This window comes from Chenopodium quinoa, unplaced genomic scaffold (assembly GCF_001683475.1).
Source record: "Chenopodium quinoa cultivar QQ74 unplaced genomic scaffold, ASM168347v1, whole genome shotgun sequence".
Lineage (NCBI taxonomy): Eukaryota > Viridiplantae > Streptophyta > Magnoliopsida > Caryophyllales > Amaranthaceae > Chenopodium > Chenopodium quinoa.
Window position 1 is genome coordinate 2400265 of NW_018744996.1, and position 21057 is coordinate 2421321.

Here is a 21057-nt window from a genome sequence, read left to right on the forward strand (position 1 = left end):
TCATCATGTTTATTTATATGGGTCAACACGACATGTATATTTAATTAAATGGATCAAGAGTTGATACTTCTAAACTTGTTATGTTCGAACGCAAACACAAACATGACACTTCAGCTCTTTTAAAAATACTCTCGGCAAAATAGGAGAAACTAATTACCATAACATGCGAACAGATAGTTTTCCTATTATTGCTATGATGAAGTTCTACACTTTCGAATCATTTGGTAGGGTGTGATAAAGGATTGTAAATTTGTAAAGAGATTTATGCCAATATTTATGCAACAATGCCCCTCATGTTTTACTTCATAATTCTACGTTACCCTATATTGACGAAAAAGCAAATGTTCATTCTTCACTTGCTATACAATAACAACAGATTCGATCATCAGTTCGAATAAAATACACCTTACAAAATTGTTGAAGATACAGGTTGGCATACATCGGGAACATCATCAAGGATGAAATGGCCAAGTTTACCCATCCTAAACAAAGTCAGAAATTTTTTTGAAGCCTTTGCACGGCATTCTGAAGCAGTTTGTGGTATTTTAAATGCCTTCTGAAGTGCTTCAAACTGCAATTCTATGAGGCTCTCCATGTCGTTTTCATCTTCAAGATTACCATCAAAATTTAAGAAAGAAGCGGTAAGTGCACATTGCACTTCTGTTACAATATCCTGCATACATTATTCAGATTAGGACCCCTCTAAATTGCTAAGCAAACTAGCAAAATCATTCCACATGGCAATGAACATGTTGAATCTCTATGTAGAAACACAAGTTAAGGTTAGCTAACAAAGCAGGTTGGGCTAACTACATCTGAAAAAGAAGCAGCACATCACGCATGAAGAAAAATATGTACTGAGAACACAAAAATCTGATGTTGAAACCTAAAAGTCTAAAACACTCGCTAAAAGAAATTTCCAGCAGGCATAGTCTCCCCTTGTAACCTCCTTGGCTGCTACTGGCGATAGAGCTTAAGCTATTTGTGATGTTTACACAAATGGTAATAAAGTTTCCAATACAGCTATACATGACAGTAGAACATATTACGAGAGATGAAAAAAAAAAAAACACCAAATAGCTATTCCACCAGTTTGAGACTGTGGACTTATCTCTGTTACACAACCAATTGTGACTTAAGATGCAATCAGTTAACCTTAAATCTGGTTAGTACAAGCATTGTAGACCACTAGACCTCACCTTCACCATCTTATCCTGACAAGACCTAAGAAAGTAAAGTGCTCTTTCATTCTCAATACTATCGGTCCTGCTGCCTCTTCTACACCCTTTCTGTGTTGCTAAAGACGTCTGGAAATCAGAGGCTCCAAAAAAACTCAAATTGGCGCTCTCTTTTACAACATTCATTCTTTTGCTGGTTATCTGTTACTGTATAATTTAAGCAAATCCCACCATACAGAACTTTCAAATAATTTCTTAATTTCAATTTTGGATTAGGAGCAAAAACCTCGAATGTGGCTCTCTTTCTAACATCCTCTCCTAGTATCTTTAAGGATATGAAAATTGAAAAGGATCTTCATACAACAATCCTTAGAGTCAAGTCAACCTCCGCCCACCCCCAACTCTTTCCTAGCAATTTCATCTAATGAGTGCGTCACTCATTTCCTTTGTAAACAAGACTTGACACCTAATCATTTGGTGTTTATGTTTGTGAAATGTGGAAAAAAGAAACTGAACCATGGTAGTTGGGACAACTACATAGTAACTACACCCTATGGACCAAATAAAACACATAAAATCAAGGCTTCACTTATCAGGGATTGTGTTAGGTTTCCAGCTCAGTATTGATACAAAATTATAGGCTAAATACGCCATCATTCAAAGTTTAAATGTCTCATGTAAGAATTGCTGCTCAGAAGATATTCATTGGAATCCAGAAAAGTTAAACCTATCATGGTACCCTAGTTTCAGGTCTAAGAAACTAAAAGTTGTAAAAGTAGAAATTATACCTCAATATAATAGAAACTAAAAGTTGTAAAAGTAGAAATTATACCTCAATATAATAAACAGCAGAATCATCTGGTGGCTTCCTTCTGTTTGGCAAAAGATCCTTTATGCTGTATTCATGTTTTCCCTCAGAACCATTCTGAAGTCCTTTCTTCCGATCATTCAAATTCTTCCAATAAAGAGGAGTCCCACGGCTGTTGAATACAGCAAGTAGATATTGAGCAATACGCTCTTCACCTACAACTGAATCCTTTACAGATCCTGCAAGGACACCAATGAGTTCAACAACTCAGAAGAAATTTGAGCGCTGTTATCCCTCCTATACAAACATGCTAGCCCCAAACTTGGCAAGATAAATACTTCAGATTGTTGTATCAAGAAAAGGGCAGAATGAGACAGCAAGAAAGCAGATGCTACTCTATATTCTGGGTGAAGTTGAGGGAAATGCATCCGAGAACATGAAAGTACCTAGATGAAGTATTGCAAAAGAAAGCCATGAATACACTATCAACTATATATCTAGGACTGGTTACTTATTCTGGTATTAGCATGGCGTAAACAGCCAAAGTGTACATATATAGGACTGGAGAGAACAAATGCAAAGTTAAAGGAAAGCACTATCTTAAACTTACAAACAACAAAAACCTATTTATTAATTAAGAATATTGAACAATGAACATTATATATTGCAGAGTGTAGACAGCTGCAAATGAACAAAGTGATTATCAAGCCCAAAAAGTTTGGTAGCTTACAACTCAAACTGAGGCATAATGCAGAGGTAAATAAAGATTTATAATCCACTTGCATAAGTAACATCAGATGAAGAAACCAACCTGTCGCAGCTAATTTCAAGCCTGTCTCTATATCTGGAATACTAGGAACCAACACTCCTGGTGTATCAAGAACATAAATGCTAGGCTGATGTGCAATCTGTGCAAATTGTAAACAATTTTTAGAGTGTTACCCACTTCAAAACATATTCACACGGTATATAATACAAGATTTGCATGCAGAAGAGGCATGGGGGAAGAGAGAGAGGGGGGGGGGGTTGGAGCTGAAAGTGAATTCTGATTCAGAACTCTGTACTCAACATGTTTGTAGTTTTTTATTGGTACCACTAAATGATTTCTGCAAGGACGCATTGAATAAAATAAAAGCACACTTGACCTTGTATCCAGCAATATCCTGAGTAACTCCGGGCAATGGTCCCACAATCGCTTTTTTCATTCTCTCCTGCACTATGAGGAACATTTAGGTAATTATTCAATAGGGTGAAGTATCCTTAAAAATCAACCAGTTGACCACTGCATAATCAAGTTCAGACCAAAAAAAAAAAAAAAAAAAACTTTACTGAAATTACCAGGAAAGTGTTCAGCTGAAATCCGATGGATGTTATTAATTAAAGCTGACTTGCCAACATTTGGAACACCAACTACCATAACAAGCAGTGTAGGTTCCCTGGAAATGACCTCTTTAAGCTTCAGCTCCACAAGATCCAGCAACTGGAAAAATACAAAGGAAATTAGAAAACCAAATTAAACATTCAACATGTGAAGTTATCCATAAATAAATTGCAGAAATATCAGATGAGTAGGTACAACCTTGATGGTGAATCAGGAAAAGGAACAATGCCAACTTATTGACCTCAATTCTTGTCAAGGAAGAACTGGATTAGAGTATATTATAAGTCCAAAGCTTAGGAACAAGGTTTCTTAAGATTGCTATATCTCATGCTTCTAGCACTAGTAAAGGGTTCTCAAGAATTCTTCCGGTCCTCTGATTTGTTTTTGTTCAATTATGAGAGTGAGTGTGTGTGTGTGTGTGTGTGTGAGAGTGAGAGGGGGAGAGAGAAATAAAGCAGCTCTCAGGACCTTAGACTACAAGAACCTTTGTAAAGACATGAGAGATGGAAGAGACGTGAAACTGTACAGTTGGACATCACCTTTAGTTATTTGATGTTTATCTTCCTTATATTATGGCTACATTTTTAGGGTCTTACTAGGTCAATAAATTTGCAAAAGGAACACCTTTGCACAGTTATCCTCATTGGACGTTGGACCTTCTCTAAATACAGAGTATATAGTAAATCTGTAAATGTAGCACCGATGACACCTACAATTGGAAAAGCAAATTACAAATTTTTCGATGACACAAAAAAGTATCAGGTTGTTTTCAACAATGCAGTCCACTGCCAAGAAAATCATTACAACATATTTGGGTGAGCTGCTATTTCCTGGGCATTCTAACATAGCAACAGTAAAATATTTAAAGAATTTATGCCACTAACATAAATCCTTAGTAAACCAAATTAAAAGACATGATTATAGCAAAATTAAAGAAACCATTTGGAGCAAACAGAACTTTACACTTCACTAACCTTTTTCACAGAAGTCTTGCTATGAGCATTAATCGAAAGGCAATCTTGTTTGTCAGACTCGAAATATTTTATCCATTTCTGCCCAAAAAATATAAAAAACTCAAGTAAACAAAATCCAAACTCGATTGTAGGTCAGTAACCCACTTAATAATACAACTGTCTTCAACTGCTTAAGCCATAATTGCACAAGCAATGCCATGTACAGAACACAACTAAAAGAACAATGTTTAGCAATTTATTAATGTTTCACAATAAATCCAGCTACAATTATCCCAACACTAGGTCCAGGGGTGGCAGTGGTCAACCGCACTAGGCCCCCAAGATACAAGGGTTTCAAGTAAGAAAAATTTAATTGTTTGCATTGATAAAAAGGAAATTTTAGACTCATTGGGAGAGGTATGTTCAGCTCAATGCTAATAATGTTGGTTTTTTATTCTCATGTCAACAATTTGTCTTTTAAATCCTTTGGTTTCAATTTTTCCAAATTTTATAAAAAACATTTTGAACTATGAAACAAGGGCCCAATTTTAAGAAATCGTATAAGCCCCATTTGTCTTTGCCCCGCCCGCACTAGCTATCTTCCACCACCTCTACTATCACAACATCAAAACCAACAACAATGTAAAAGCCTTAATCCTAATTAAATGAGATCCAGTGATCGGCTACATGAACCAAGAATTTATCTCCAAAGGATGTCTACAAAGTCGACAAAACCCTCTTCCTCAATTCACTATCTATCATCCACCATAATAACATTAAAAAAAAAAAAAAAAAGCAACTTCATCAAAACATGTTAATAATCATACATTCATACACAATATTTCACCAATTACTCAAAACTAAGATTAAATTAACGCACACTATTATAAAATTAAACCAAAAACAATAACATACAGGTAAAATATTAGGATTAGCCAAATCTTTCTTGTTGAGAGCAACAATACGTCTTTTACCAGTGAGAAGCGGCTGAAGTTCCTCATTTTGCGAAGATAACGGAATCTGTTAATCATCATAAATTCATAATCATATCATCAAAAATTCAAATCCCAACCAATAAACTGAAAACAAAATTCAGAAAAGTGAGAAAATGAAGAGATGATTACACGAGAATCGCGAACTTCAATTACGAAATCAGCGAGCTTAAGGCGGTCTCTAATGGCGCGAGAAGCAGCAGCCATGTGACCAGGGAACCAATTGACTGGACCACCTCCTTTGTTGAACCCCATTTCTCCTAAACCCTTTTTCATTACCTTCTTTAGAACCACCATTGTTGAGTGAGGTTTGATAATGGCGGAAAATTGTAGAAGAATGAGTAGTTTGTACAGTGTAGTGTTAAACCCTTTTTTTCTGTAAAACCCCTCTTTTTTTTTTTTTTCTTTTTTTTTTTTTTTGATGAATTGATTACATGGGATTTTCTGTTTAACTGTCCAGAAAGAATAAACGATGTTTATAACAAAGCTCGGTCCACAAATAAATTATGACCCAATGACTGTGTTTGGTATATTTTTTTTTATTTTTTTATTTTATTTTATTTTTTTGGTTAAAGTGGTAAATAGCTTATTTGATCAACATTAGCTTATTGGCTTTTAAATAAGCTAGCATAAGGTGTTTGGTGGAAGCTTATCCAAAGAGCTTATTTCACTAAATAAGCTTTTTTTAAAAAATAATTCTTGTAAGAGCTTTTTCAATTAGCTTATTCAATTCTTACAGTGAAATGACACTTATATCCTTATTTAATTTTAAATCCTACTTGAACTATCTATCCCACAATTAGGTTATTGGTCATTTCACATAATTAAACAACTTTAAGCAATCAACTATTTATCAAACACTTTTATACAATTAGCTAATAAAATAAGTTAGTCAAATCAGTTAATACAAATCCAGCTAACACAATTAGCTTCAACTTTTCACCAAACACGACCCAATATCTTTTTTGTTAACAAAATTGATCCGACTTGAAAAGAGTGAGTTTTGAACAAGTTTTACTCTCCCTGTTTTAGATTAATTGAAACATTTTAATTGATAGTCTGCTACTTGTGCCAATAAACAATTGTTGCGATTATTACAACATTTACTTTTTATATAATGGTAAAAATTATACCCGTGATCAAAGTAAATATATAAATTAATAGTGAAAAAGTTAAATTATTGCGACTAATTAGAAACAAAGGTAGTACATTACGAGTTACCTGAGTATTATCTGAACACTCCATTCGATGCAAAAGAAAAATTGTATATATTTAGTAGAAACCAATCAAATTAAGTAAAATTGTTTTCTTTAATAATTACTCCATTTATCCCAAATTAATGTGCCCACTTATCTTTTTTCGTTTGTCCAATTTAGTATGCTTTTTTTCTCTCTTTGGAAAGAATTTACAACGTGGTATTTCTCCAAAAATTACTCTTCCCACTGTTAAAAATTAAATCTCAATCCTCTCACTTTTTTTTTAGATATATACTTGTGTAATGCAACTAAAATCCAAAGTAATAATTATTAACTATGCTCCAAAACTCCTCCCTTGATGAGGTACACTAAATTAGGACAAATAAAGTACCTCTTTAAAAGGAAAATATCGCAATATTTGCAACACACTATAATTAGAATTTTTTTTTTTTTTTTTTTTTTTTTTAAGTTGTACTATTTTCCTTATATTGATCTCATGGCTCACTAAACTCTAACCATCTCTCACCCTCATTTTAAGTATATTAAATCATATGAGCCCTACTTATCTTAAATACCGTGAAAAAGTGTGTGTTGCAAATATAAAGAAACGAAAGAAATAATATTTTCAATATGTAAAATCAATAAACTCCAAAATAATAATATATATTTTTTTTTTTTTGAAAGGACCACAATAATAATGTTAGTTAAACACAAATTCATAAAAAATCAAATATACGTGTAGCATACTTTTTACATGAATTATTCGAAGCATTTTCTCAACCTTGCAAAGTTGCGATAGCAAAATTAATAAATAAAATACATCGAATTTTCTAAAGAGGAATGAAGTAAAAGAAATATTTTGTTAGATATAATGAGCAGAATACCTCATTCTCTTGTGAAAATGACAATTCTAATGTAGTTTTTATTTTCTTTCTTTTTGAGCAAAAACACTTGCCAAATGCCAAAGTCCCACCCATTTTCTTCATGAGCATGTAATTAAAAATTAAAGGAAAGGTGAGAAATTATGCTTCTCAAATTATAATTTCAAACTCGATCTAAGCTTGTCTTTTATTGGTGATCATCAATGTTAGTGTTAGTAATCTTAGTTTTGGTATTACTTTCAGCTAAGTGGCTTTATATATATATATATATATGCTTTTATTAGTCTTACCTAGCTAGTGTGAATTCAATCTATATTAATCTAAACGTCACCAAATCAGTTAATGAGAGAGTGAGGGATAGCTCAAGTGGTTAGAGCTTTCTTTCCGATTCTAAGAGATTCTGGGTCTCAACCCGCCCTTGTGGCTCTCTAAACACCCAAAAAAAAAAAAAAAAAAAAAAAAAAAAACCAAAATCAGCCAATTAAATAAAGCTAATGTTATTGTTAATGGATTCTCGAAATTCTGTAGTTGATACATTTTTTTTTATATTTGCTAACGCAATATTTCAATGATTATATTTTGAGACGTATCTATTATCTAACAAGACCCTAGCTCACATGACTATGTTTTAAATCACAAAAATTAGTCAAACTAGGTATTGTAAATAATGTCTAAAGACAAAATATGTCAGCTAAAAAAATTGAGGAAGTATTTAATTTTAACATCGGGAATAAGGGTCATGTACTATGTATATAAATTATTTTGATTGATTTAATTTGTTTGTTTACATTATCTAATCTACTTATCTCTTCCTCGATCAAAGTATGTGGCGTATGACTTTGTTGCAAGTAAAAGACCATGCATGAAGTACTATGCATATAAAGTTATGTTACCTTATACGCGTAGTATGTATCACCAACTAAGCCCCTGTTTAGCTCACCTTATTTTTGCTTATTTGAATTTATCTGATCTGTCTGGTCTGATCTGATCTGATCTGGTCTGATCTAATCCGATCTGGTCTGATCTTGATATCTGATTTGACCAAACTTTGACCTTAAGTGTATGATAATCTGTAAGGAAAAAAGATCTTGTTAGATTCGTAATATTGTGAATTTTATTAATATGTAATTTTCATAATTTGTTTCATTACAAAATTAAAGATATTTAACGATAAAAAATTGCACATAAAACGATGATGTGATCTAAACTTATTTTTTCTAAAATAAGTAAAAATAAGTTGAACTAATAGTAAAGATAAACCTATTAGCCTTTAGATTGAATATAACGTTCGATCCTCACTATGAGCACTTTAAATAGGAACTAATAGTAAGATAAAACCTATCAGCTTTAAGATTGAATATAACATTCGATCCTCACTATGAGCACTTTAAATAGGAAGTTGAACGAAGGTATCTATACCTTTATTAACCTTTCCCCAGTCAATATAGATTGATTTGGGAGAAATTCCAAAATTATATACATGACAATATGAGTATTGAGCTCCAAGCCTCCAAATGTGGGCACACTCTTCGTGCTTTTGACGCAGAGAATATATTTCCATGCAAGTGCATCATGCAACATAAAACTCATGCATGATTCAACGTACAATATACATCATACATCCATAGATCGTCCATTAAATTTCAAACCATATATCTCATTTTCTTTGTTCACATGCATGTATAAAATCATATGTTAATTATCTAAACGAATATATTATAATATGGCAAACATGACGGACGACCACAACTCCACAAGAATATGTTCATTCTTAGTGATCCAAATATGTGTATAAATAGATAACCTCTTCAGCCAAAGCACATCACAACTCACTTACTAGTTACTACTACTACAACTTTGTTATTTCCAAGCTTCTTCAATCACCTCTCAACAAAATGGCTCAAGCAATCGCCCAGGTTCGTACAGAGTTAGCTTGCTTTGATCCCATAGTTTTTCTCTTTCTTTGTACATAAATTTAAATTGATTTCTTCAAGCTTAATTATTTGATTATATATGTATGTTGACGTTAACTTTATATTTTGGCAGAAGCACATGATTGAACAATACGGACCTTATGGTTCTCAATGTCCTGAAAACTACAGCTTTCAACTTCAGGAAGGTGAAAGTATCAAGGAAGTTATAGTAAGGCATGGGTTCATTGTGGATGCAATTGGGTTCGTCGTAGCTAAGCCATGTGGAGGCACCTACACCAAGATGTTTGGTGGCACTTGTGGAAACGAGTCCAAGGTTAATACGCAATACCCTACTTGTACCTATTCAAGTTTTCAAAAGCATTTAAGCATGCTCATAGAGTATGTAAACCAATCTTGGTTATACTAGCTTTAATTCAACCATTAGCTTAAACTTTTGGTTGAGTTGATCATGTCACACGTATTTAATTCCTAATTTTCAGGCTTCTAACATGTTATTCGTTTACCTCCACTTTATATGCATGTACAAATAATCAAATATAGATTGTGCTCAAGTGCGGTGAAAAAATAACTGGAATTAGCGGTACCAATGGAAACTACAAATATCAACACAACCAATGCGTGATTGCTACAATGAAGATCCACACCAATTTCTGTCCAACTGGGTATGGACCATTTGGACAAGGAAAGGGAATTGAATGCTCAGCTAAAGAATTCAAATCACCAATGCCACTCGACGGCCCTGTCGTCGGAGTTTTTGGAAGGCACAACAACTATCTCGAGTCTGTTGGAATTTTCGTCAAGAAGATGGTAAGACATGCATGATTATTCATAAATTTTTAAGAACACGTACAAAGATTTTTCATAACGGATATTGCTAATTCTTATTTGTTGTATGCACCTAATGCTTTTATTGGTTTTCATGTCAAATTGATCAGGGTTGCCCATGCGCTAATTAAGTATGATGCTGAAGCTATCGTGATAGCCTCTAGCTTTCACGGTTTTGCCTTGGAGTTTATACGTTTCCAATAAGTCACATATATGTACTATATAGTACAAGGTGGCCTCTCAAGTGTGATTGTTTGTCACCAATAATCAACTTGAGTGATTGTTGTATCATTTTCTACTTTTAATATATAAATACTATCTTCAACTCTCGGTATATCAGTGTCTTATTACACCATCTCTAAAAGCTAAGGAATTGGTATATCAATGTCTTATACTTGTACGTTAATAATGCCTATGTATAGGAATGCAATTGTTGTTAAAATTTGAACTAGTCCGAGAACCATATAGGTACTAAAATGACTCAAATCAAAATATAATCAAACAATTGATAAATTGGTGACCTTTAACCTATCGAACTCGACCTAATTATCAACAAATTTGACCCCATACTCGATCGACTAGAACCAAAATAATTACAATTTAACACAACATGTTATTAACCCAATTTGTGGTATCCCTTAACTCAATTTTATCCAATACCCATCTAGAAAGTAACATGAAGCCAAAAGTTAACCTGACCAATTTTAAATCCAACCCCATATAGTTAGAACAAGTTCGACCAAAGTTCACCTTGAGAATTTGTTAACAATGTTAAAAATATAAAAATATATAGTTGATCAAAAAATATATATTACTCCCAGTAGAATTGTTTGCTAACATTCATTATGCTTATGATTTACGAGCACAGTTATACTCATTGTTTGAATCATAAGTAACACAATTATATAGGTTTATTAGCATGTTAATAGCTCTTGCTCGTATTGTAGAAAGGATACTTACTTAGATAAGTATTGAAATTTATATGGTACAAGCAATTGTACCATGCGCATGGTATACCCGAAAGAACATACCCATAAATAAAAGAACATAACTTATCAATAAAAGAACATTACATATAAATATAATCTTTGAATTTATATAATAATGGGCATATAAAAAAAATCGTACTTATAATAATTTATTATACATTACAAACGAACATAGAGTACATCATGTTTTCTGAAAAAGAACATTACATATAAAATAAAGAACATTACATATAAATAAAAGAACATTAAATTTGTCCCATGGTTATTTTATTTAGGAAAAATCATCAAAAATAATACAAACTTTGAGCGTTCCGCTAAAAACAAGTCAAACTTTTGATTATTTCTAAATAATATAAACTTTGGGGGGTGTCCGCTTTAAACAAGTTATTTAACCTGCAACCTGAATGACCGGTTAAATTTCTTTTTTCTTTTTAATAACTTCATTTAATAATGTAATTAACTCTTAATAACAAGTTTAATGATTGTTAATTACATTTAAAATATTTTTATCTCTAAAAAAAACAATTAAAAATATTTTTAAAAATTTTCTTCAAAAATAAAATATTAAAAAAAAAAACACCATCTTCCCCACCAGCCACCACCGGCGCCAGCTCCTTCCCAGCCCGCAGCGCCGGTTGCGCCCAAAAACCACTCCCTAGTACCGGCGCCGGCCTCCCCTCCCCCACACGTCACCCCTTCTGTTTCGGGGTTTTCTGGTGTCCTGCGGGAGAGTTACAACACCGAGACTGGAACCGGACGCTTGTACCTGCAAAACAACGAAAACTCCTTGTGGTAGGAGCTCCGCCTCCAACGGTCAAGTTAGTACCTGATTAAGGAGTAATAAATGCGGAAATTAAAGTGATTTAGTCTCTCTAGGTGAGAGTGTTTAATGTGTAATCCGTGTGTTGTTTTCGAGTCCTCTCCCTCTTAATGAGGATTAAGAGGGGTATTTATAACCTCGGGAAGCGTGCCACTCTCTAGGTTTAGGGTAAACCTAGGGCTGACTGGGCCTCTAAACAGGATTGGGCCTTGTTGGCCGGTTTTCCCATTTGGCATGGGTGGACACGTGGCGTGTCTCAATTGGTCCGTAGAGGACGTATCTGTGATTGACACGTGGCAGGCTCCTATTGGCCTACGTGAAGGACACGTGGCGGAACCTGGTTGGTCCACTTGTCAGACGGTGATTGGTGGATAAAAATCCCCTAATCATCTTCCTTCATCCCGGCGTTGCCTAAACCACCAAACTCCCTCCTTCGAAATACCTCCCCCTACAAACCACCAAAATCCCTCTTCCTAGAAAAACCACCGAACGCCCTCCCAACTCCACTCCCGGCAACGCCCATCCCCTCCCTCGCCAGACCAACGCCCTTCCACACCCCTGTTGTTGGTCGTCGCTCCTCCTCTTCCCCCCGAAACAACTTTTCCAAAACCCCTCCACCCCTCCCCTCCGAAACCCCAACCACCCTTCCCTCCATCCTCAAAAACCCTAGCCGCTAGGTTTTCAGGGGTGAGGAGCGGGCAATTTATTGGGGTTTAATTTGGTGGTGGGAGAGGGAGTATATAGCGGTTTTCATGGGGTTGTGAGAGTCGGGTAGGTAATTGGAAGGGGCGGGATGCTGGGGTCGGCTTTTCCGGCGCAAGGAGAAGGCTGTGGCGCCGGCAGGTGGTCGCCGAAGGGCCGGGAAGAGGTGCTGGTTGCCTTGGCAGGGAGGGGAAGGGGTGGCTGGTGGGGGAGGGGGTTATTTATTTTTTTTACAAAAATAATAATAATTAATATTATTACCTATTAAAAATTAAAATATTACATAAAAAAAAACAAATTAAATTTTTTTAACCCAATCAAACATTGACACGTGTCCCATATACCTATTAATCAAGTCAACAACAGGTTATGACTTGTTTAAAGTGGATGCCCCCAAAAGTTTGTATTATTCAGGAATAATCAAAAGATTGACTTGTTTTTGACGGACAGCTCAAAGTTTGTATTATTTTTGATAATTTTTTCTTTTATTTATATATAATGTACTTCCGGATGTAACATGCACATGGTACACTCACCTGTACCAATCAACGATTGGATAAGTACTACCTTTTGGAGAATGTTTGTTGATGCAAAGAAATTTTAACCATTAATATATTAAATTAGGAATAAAGATTAATTATAGGAAAATTTAACAAGAATAATCCAACATTTGCCCCATTCTCCTAAAATAATCCAATCTTTCGATTAACCCTGAATAATCCTAAGTTTATTAAATATTTTCTTTTGGCAACCCTTGCAGATCACCTTACCCACTATAACCAATTTTCAAGCCACGTGTCATTTTATATATTGGTTAAATTTTTTTTTATTTAAAAATTTATTCTGATAATTAAAATTAAAATTAACAAAAAAAAAAAAAAATTCCTTTTTCCTTTCTTCTTCCTTATTGTTTCTTTCACTTTCCTCTACCTTCTATGGCTGCTTAACCCCTAACCTCTTAACACCAACTACCCAGGCCATGCCACCTCGTCATTACAATCGTTACCCACACCACCCCATCATCACCCACCACCACGAATCACAAACCACCACCACCACCACTCACTCACCATTGCTCTCATTTCACCACTTCCCACGAATCTCACCATCCCTTTACCCCAAACCACCACCACACACACTCCAAATCACCCATAAATTTAAAACCCCAAACCAACGAGGGTTGACAATGGGCTAGTGATGGTTGTTTCAAGGATATTGAATAAGAAGAGAGAAAAGAGGATGCAGGTAAAGTTTTGGGAAATGGAGAGGTGGTGGTTTCGGGGTTAAGGGAGGGAGGGAATGGTGGGGGAAGGGGATTGTAGTGGCTACGTGAAGGCGGATGAAGGGAGTGGTGGGGAGGGGTGGGGGGAGCGGCGGCAGGGAGGGTGCGTGAGGTGGTGGCTAGGGGAAGGAGGAGGAAAGGTAGGGTGGGTGTTAGTTGCGGATTGGCGGTTGTTGGGTGGGTTGTTGTGGGGTTGTGGTGTTTAAAGGATGGTGGGTGGCTCTCATAATAGCCCCATCCTCCTCCATTGATGTCAGTTAGAATGGAAGAGAGAAGGGAAAAAAAGTTAAAGAACAATGTGGACTTATTTGCCAGTACAATAGGTTTGCTAGGAGAGAATAAGTAGTAACTTAGGATTACTCAGGGTTAATCGAAAGATTGGATTATTTTGGGAGAATGGTGCAAAAATTATATAATTATTCATGTTAAAATTTCCTTAATTATATTAAGTAATAATATGTGAAGACTATATATTGACGATTCTTACAAGCTAAGAACCCATGTATCTCTATTTTTTCTTGTGTATAAATCTCTTAAACTAGTCAAAGTATAGTATTCGTATAGCATAAATAGGCAAAGTTTGGATCATGCAGCTTAGGTGGTAGGCTATCACGTAAAAGAGTAGAGCATTTCTCATTTACTACTTCCTTATCATCATGTTGATCTTTAATTTCCTTCACAAATTTTGCAAATTGAGGCATTTGAATTAAAAGATCAGAAAAAGGAATGGAAGCATGTACCTTTGTAAGAGTCTCGCAATATTTTCCAAAATGTTTATCGAGCACGGCTTTTGACAACCTTTGCGGGAAGGGCATCGGTTCCTCATAGGCCGGTGGAGCAACATATTTGGGACTTTTTACATCCTCACACTTTTCATCTTTTCTTGACTCCACACTACACACTCTCTCATCTATTTTCCTCAAAAATAATTCATCTCTTCTCAAGAAAACTGCATTGCATTGTTCCTTTTGGACTTTTGCTTGATCATGAAGAGTTGATAAATGACTCACTTGTTGTGAAAGTTGAGAAAGGTGAGTTTCTATCCTCTTATTTTGAGCAATAAGCATTTGAATCGAGCTTTCAAAGTGTTCATTTTGCTTTGCTTGTAGCTCAAATTGCTTTGTTATAAGCTCTTGCTGTCGAAGTTGGGAAGTAGTGAAAGTCTCCATAATGGAATCGAGATTGTATTTTAAAGTTTGCGGTGGTAGTTGTTGATTCATGGGTTGGTGATTAAAAGATGCCCTTGCTTGAAAACTAGGTGGTGGCGACGGAGAATTCAATTGAGCTTGAGTGTTCATAAAAGAGAAGTCCGGATGATTTCTCCACCCTTCATTGTATGTGTTTGAATGAGGATCATACGGCCTTTTAGGATTAGAGGTGTAGAAAGCATTGGCCTCCACAATTGACATCTCACTGGAATTTTTGGGGCAATTAGGTGCAATGTGACCCTGCACATTACACATCTGACAGGTCTCCGGTGAGCTAGTAGATGTTCCGGCTTGGAGTCTGTCAAACTTGCTTGTCAATGCCTGCACAGAGCTAGTCAAAAGAGTTAGAGCATCAACATCTAATTTACCTCCCTTCTTCACACTATGTCGACCTCCTGGATGATAATTATCATTGGTTGCCATCTTCTCAATTAGCTCTTTGGCTTCAGTTGGGTTCTTAGTCATGAGAGAACCCCCGAATGCAGCATCAATGTATATGCGGAACTCATGGGTCAGACCATTGTAGAATGTTTGGATCAACATCCACTCTGGAATACCGTGATGAGGGCATTGTCTCTGTAAGCGCTTGAATTTTCTCCATGCCTCATATAAAGACTCATCATCAGATCGACGAAAGGTAGCTAGCTCGTTCCTTAACCTTGCAGTCTTCTCTTTCCCTATAAATCTTACTAAGAAAGCTTTGGCAAGCTTATCCCATGTATCAAAGGAACCTATACCTTCATCTCGTAACCATTCCTTCGCTCTATCCCGTAGTGAAAAAGGGAACAAACGAAGTCTGATAGCATCATCAGTAACACCGTTGAGCTTTATGGTGTCACACTTCTCCAAGAAACTGTCTATGTGACTAACAGGGCATTCATGAGGTGTGCCTGCAAATGAGTCATTGGAGATGAACTGTATGAATTGAGGTTTTAATTCAAAGCTCTGAGCGGTAATAGGTGGTCTGACAATGTTGGATAGGAGGCCAGTTGCGGTATCAGGAATGTCGTACTCTAATAAAGATTTGATTCTTTCGGTCACTTTACTTGTGTTTTGATATCTCTTTCTTCTACCTCTTCGTCTCCTTGCAGTAGCTTCGATTTCAGAGTCAAAAGGTGTTAAGCTGTCTAAACCTGAACGTCGAGTTTGCATGAAACAAAGAACTAAAGAGAGGAGATCAAAAATACAAGGGACAATAGCCGAAGCAACGAATAAAGCTTAGTAAAAACGAATCACAAATAATCAGAAAGAAATCATTAGTCCCCGGCAACGGCGCCAAAATTTGATAGGCGTGTCGCGTACCTAACAAAAATAACCTAACGAGACCACTACTATGTAGACGGGCAAGTAAGGATCGAATCCCAAGAGACTAAGGTTCACCTAATTAAATAGACTCAAATTATCACTAAGCAAATAACAATCAATGGTGAAATATTCTAAGAACTAATATATAAAGAACTCAATAAATCTAAAGAATGTGATAAATCAATGAACTAAAACATCCAAGATCAAGTATCACCAAAATTACGATCGATGCAATTATCTATCTACCCCTAGCATACAAATCCAATTAACATGGGGAAAAGCAAACCCTAATAATACCAAGGACCTCTCTCGAGTATCAATGGCTTCTCTAACCACAATCAAGCCTATTCTCATGGAATCATGCATATTAGAGACATTAAACACTTTACTTCGCTTCCCAATTATCAATTCAACTACTCTCGTGATGAATCTCAAACCCTAAATTGATCTACTCAAATCCGTTAAAACCCAACTCTCGTTGTGATTAAAACTATGGAATAATAACAATACTAATTATCTCTAATCTAGTGTTGGCATAATCACAATCAAATTAGCATAAATAATCGCAATTGTCATTAGAGAATTTAATGAATCAATTCATGCATCAATCACAATTGGGCTACCCTAGATCTTGGAATATAAAAACTACTCACACATATTGAAATAACTAATAGCAAAAATAATCAAAGAAAACATAATTAAGAAATAAGGGATGAAAGGAAAATACCAAATCTTGAAATAAATGGAGATTGCAAAGTAGAACTTGAATCTTGAATTACAAAAGCAACGTAAAAGTTTTAGAGAAACTAGGTCTCATAATGAATGCTAGATCCTGAAATATAATAAAGTCTGGGGTATTTATACTCCCAACAAAAAAAATAAGAAAACGTAAGAAAATTCAGCGCATAACCCTCCTAAGAGGCATGGACGTGCCTACAAGAGGCACGAACATGCCTACAAGAGGCACGAACATGCCTCACTGCGAAAGTACTACTGCTTGTCTTCCCAAATCCCAATAGCCAATTGATGATAAATATAATTTCCAAGTTTTACTTAGTTACTTCATACTTTCCTAGTACCTAGGGTATATTAAAAAAAATTAGGAAAAAAAAAAAAGAAAATAGGTCACTAGGGAATCTAGGAGATAAAGTAGGTAGGAGGTTAATAATGGGGAGTAGCAGTTACATTTACACGGTTAAAGCAATTATACGGTTAAAGCAATTTTGGGCCTACATGTATTTCTTGTACTTGACTATTTCTAATACTCATCCTATTACACCAATTTTTGTTTGGGCCGGTACCAGGGGCCAGGCCCTTGATGGCCCCCCATGATGATCCGCCATTGAATTGGGAGGCGGGGATTAAGCGAGTTGTGGGTGGGAATTAGGTAGGGGTGGATATCCAAGTGGGGGTGGGGCAGGGATAGTTTTAGAATTGGACCTAGCTTTTTAAAAAATTCGATAACATTTGGTAAATTTTGAAAAACTTCGATGACATTTGGGAAATTTTCAAAAAACTCGATGTCATTTGGTAAAATCATTGATTATCTGAAGCATTCTCTCAACCATGCAAAGTTGCAATAGCATAAAAAAATGCATTGAATTTCCTAAAGAGGAATATTTTGTTAGATATAATGAGCATAATACCTCATTCGATTGTGACACACTGACAATGACAATTCTAATTTTTATTTTTTAATTTTTAATTTTTTTTTTTATCTTTATTTATTTTTTAAGAAGATGACAATTCTAAATTTCTAATGTAGTTATTATTATTATTTTTTTTTTGACACCAATGTAGTTATTATTTTCTTTCTTTTCGAGTAAAATCACTTGCCAAAGTCCCACCCATTTTCTTCGTTCTTAAGCATGTAAATTAAAAATTAAAGGAAAGGTGAGAAAATTATGCATCTCAAATTATAAATTCATAGTCCATCAAAATTTGTCTTTTATTGATGGTCATCAATGCTATTGTAGTAATCTAAGTTTCGGTATTACTTTCAGTTAACTGACATTATTGCTTCAATTAGTCTTACCCATATAGCTAGTGTGAATTCAATCTATGTTTATCTAAACCTCACCAAATTAACCAATGAAATAAAGCAAACGTTATTTTTCGATCTCAGATTAAGCTGATGGTCATCAATTGATGGTCATCAATGCTAATGAAATAAAGTTTAAGCTGATGGTTGAAACCCAGAATCAGTTTATATATTCTATCACATATAAATCATTTTGATTAATATTATTTGTATGTTTAAAATATCTAATCAACTTATCTTTTCCTCGATCAAAGTATGTGTCATATGCTTGTGTTGCTAGTAAAAGACAATGCATGAAGTAATATGCATATATAAAAGTTAAGTTACCATATATGTATAAGTATCACCTACCAACTAAGTGTTGGACTGATACTCTGGTAGTAAAGAAATAACCTATCAGCCAGTCTTAAGGTTGAATATAATGTTCTATCTTTGCTGTGAGCTCTTTAAATAGAAAGTTAGACGGAGATACCTTCCCCTAGTCTCTGAATGTCTAGTCCATTAGACTATTTCTGACAATATGAGTATTGAGCTCCAAGCCTCAAAATGTGGGCACACTTTTCGTGCTTTGGACACAGAGAATAAATTTACATGCAAATGCATCAAGATAAAAACTCATGATAATTTAACGTACAATATACATACATCCATCCACGGATCATCTATTAAATTTCAAATGATATATATCTCATTTTCTTTGTTCACATGCATGTATAAAATCATATATAATGTCAATTATCTAAATGAATATATTATAATATGACAAACATGATGGATCACAAAAATATGTTCATTCTTAGTGATCCGAATATATTATAATATGACAAACATGACGGACCATAAGAATATATTCATTCTTAGTGAGCCAAATATGAATATAAATAGGTAACCTACCTCCGATCCTCAACCAGAGCACATCACAACTCACTACTACGACTACTACAACTTTGTTATTTCCAAGCTTCTTCAATCACCTCTCAACAAATTAAAATGGCTCAAGAAATCGCCCAGGTTCGTACAGAGTTAGCTTGCTTTGCTCCCATAGTTTTTCTCTTTCTTTGTACATAAATTTTACTCCCTCCGTCCCCGAAAGAACGACCCTTTTGGGTTGATTTCGCGGGTATTAAGAAAGTTATTGGAAGTATAAGAGTGCATGGGGAAGCTAAGAAAGTAAATTGAAAAGGGAAATTTACATTGGAATTGCAAGAAAGTAGAGAGAGAAAGTAATAAAAGTATATAAAAAAAGCAAAATTTGCATGGGGAAGCTAATTTTGCACAAATATTATTGCAAATTAGAGGGTATTAAAATGAAAATGGGATGAACATTTTGGGACTAAAATTAGGCCAAAAGGGTCGAACTTTTGAGGACGGAGGGAGTAATAATTTCTTCGAGCTTAATTATTTGATTATTTATGTATGTTGACATTAACTTTAGACTTTGGCAGGAGCACAAGGTTGAAAAATACGGACCTTATGGTTCTCAATTACCTGAAAACTACAGCTTTCAACTTCAAAAGGGTTAAAGTTTCAAGGAAGTCATAGTAAGGCATGGTTACGTTGTGGATGCAATTGGGTTCGTTGTAGCTAAGACATGTGGAGTTACCTACACCATCACCAAGATGTTTGGTGGCAATGGCGGATGCGAGTCAAAGGTGAATACACAATACACTACTCAAAAGCAATTAAGCCAGATGATAGAGTATATATATATATATCAGCTCTAGGCTTTAACTATCAGCTTAAGTTTTTAATTGGTAATAATTCATGTTCTGACATGTTTTCAAATGTAGATTGTGCTCAAGGAAGGTGAAAAAATAACTATAATTAGCGGTACGTATGGAAAGTACGAATATCAAAACAACGAATGCGTGATTGCTACAATGAAGATCCACACCAATTTTATGTCCAATGGGGTATGGACCATTTGGAAAAGGAAAGGGAATTCAATGTCCGCAAGAATTCCCATCACCAATGCTACTAGACGGCTCTATTGTCGGAGTTTTTTGGAAGGCACAACAACTATGTCGAGTCTGTTGGAGTTTTCGTCAAGAGGATGGTGAGACAAGATTATTCATAAACTGTTAAGATCACCAATGCAAGATTTTTCATAATAATGGATATTGCTAATTCTTTTTTGTTGTACGCACCTAATAATGTTATTGTTGGTTTCCATGTCAAATTGATCAGGATTGCCCATGCACTAATTAAGTACGATGCTGAGGCTACCGTGATAGCCTCTAGCTTTCATGGTTTTGCCTTGGAATTTATACGTTTCCAATAAGTCACATACATGTACTATGTAGTATAAGGTGGCCTCTTAAGTGTGATTATATTATTTGTCACCAATAATCAACTTGAGTGATTGTTGTATCATTGTCTACTTTTAATATATAACTACTATTAAGTATTAACAAGTCTTGGTATATCAATGTTTTATTATACTCTCTCTAAATGCATGCTAAGTAATCAGTATATCAAATATCAATGTCTTATATAAGTACATTAATTGAGAAGTAGGCTTGGCTCAGTTGGCCAAGTCTCTCGAATTTCGAGTGAGAGACC

General features: G+C 35.1%; 2 protein-coding genes and 1 long non-coding RNA gene across 4 annotated transcripts; 2 read left to right on the top strand and 1 right to left on the bottom strand.

Moving 5' to 3' along the window:
- Positions 1-33: 33 nt before the first annotated feature.
- On the bottom strand, positions 34-6003 carry LOC110707303 (short integuments 2, mitochondrial-like). Its single transcript, XM_021885323.1, has 8 exons — positions 5445-6003; positions 5236-5340; positions 4342-4419; positions 3325-3466; positions 3132-3202; positions 2798-2894; positions 2011-2225; positions 34-673 (listed from the first exon to the last, which is right to left on the bottom strand). The coding sequence occupies exons 1-8, from the start codon at positions 5607-5609 to the stop codon at positions 407-409; spliced, it is 1140 nt and encodes a 379-aa protein (XP_021741015.1). The 5' UTR covers positions 5610-6003; the 3' UTR covers positions 34-406.
- A 3181-nt stretch (positions 6004-9184) lies between these two features.
- LOC110707304 (protein GOS9-like) lies at positions 9185-20865 on the top strand. 2 transcript variants are annotated; one of them, XM_021885325.1, is made up of 4 exons: positions 9185-9305; positions 9436-9636; positions 9864-10130; positions 20683-20865. In XM_021885325.1, the coding sequence occupies exons 1-4, from the start codon at positions 9285-9287 to the stop codon at positions 20701-20703; spliced, it is 510 nt and encodes a 169-aa protein (XP_021741017.1). In that variant the 5' UTR covers positions 9185-9284; the 3' UTR covers positions 20704-20865. The 2 variants fall into 2 exon arrangements, with proteins under 2 accessions (XP_021741017.1, XP_021741016.1); XM_021885324.1 differs by lacking the exon at positions 20683-20865 and adding an exon at positions 10259-10482.
- On the top strand, positions 19418-20674 carry LOC110707305. Its single transcript, XR_002508468.1, has 3 exons — positions 19418-19506; positions 19931-20147; positions 20286-20674. It is a non-coding gene; the product is annotated as an uncharacterized LOC110707305 (long non-coding RNA).
- Positions 20866-21057: the final 192 nt, after the last annotated feature.

What these genes read in the sequence shown, in the direction of transcription:
- LOC110707303 (XM_021885323.1), bottom strand. Translation starts at nt 5,609, where the DNA reads ATGGTGGTTCTAAAGAAGGTAATGAAAAAGGGTTTAGGAGAAATGGGG. An exon ending in CTAATCCTAATATTTTACCT is followed by an intron (nt 4,420 to 5,235) that starts GTATGTTATTGT and finishes TTTTTTGGGCAG; the next exon opens with AAATGGATAAAATATTTCGA. An exon ending in AGGATATTGCTGGATACAAG is followed by an intron (nt 2,895 to 3,131) that starts GTCAAGTGTGCT and finishes CAATTTGCACAG; the next exon opens with ATTGCACATCAGCCTAGCAT.
- LOC110707304 (XM_021885325.1), top strand. Translation starts at nt 9,285, where the DNA reads ATGGCTCAAGCAATCGCCCAG. An exon ending in CTTGTGGAAACGAGTCCAAG is followed by an intron (nt 9,637 to 9,863) that starts GTTAATACGCAA and finishes AATCAAATATAG; the next exon opens with ATTGTGCTCAAGTGCGGTGA. An exon ending in GAATTTTCGTCAAGAAGATG is followed by an intron (nt 10,131 to 20,682) that starts GTAAGACATGCA and finishes CAAATTGATCAG; the next exon opens with GATTGCCCATGCACTAATTA.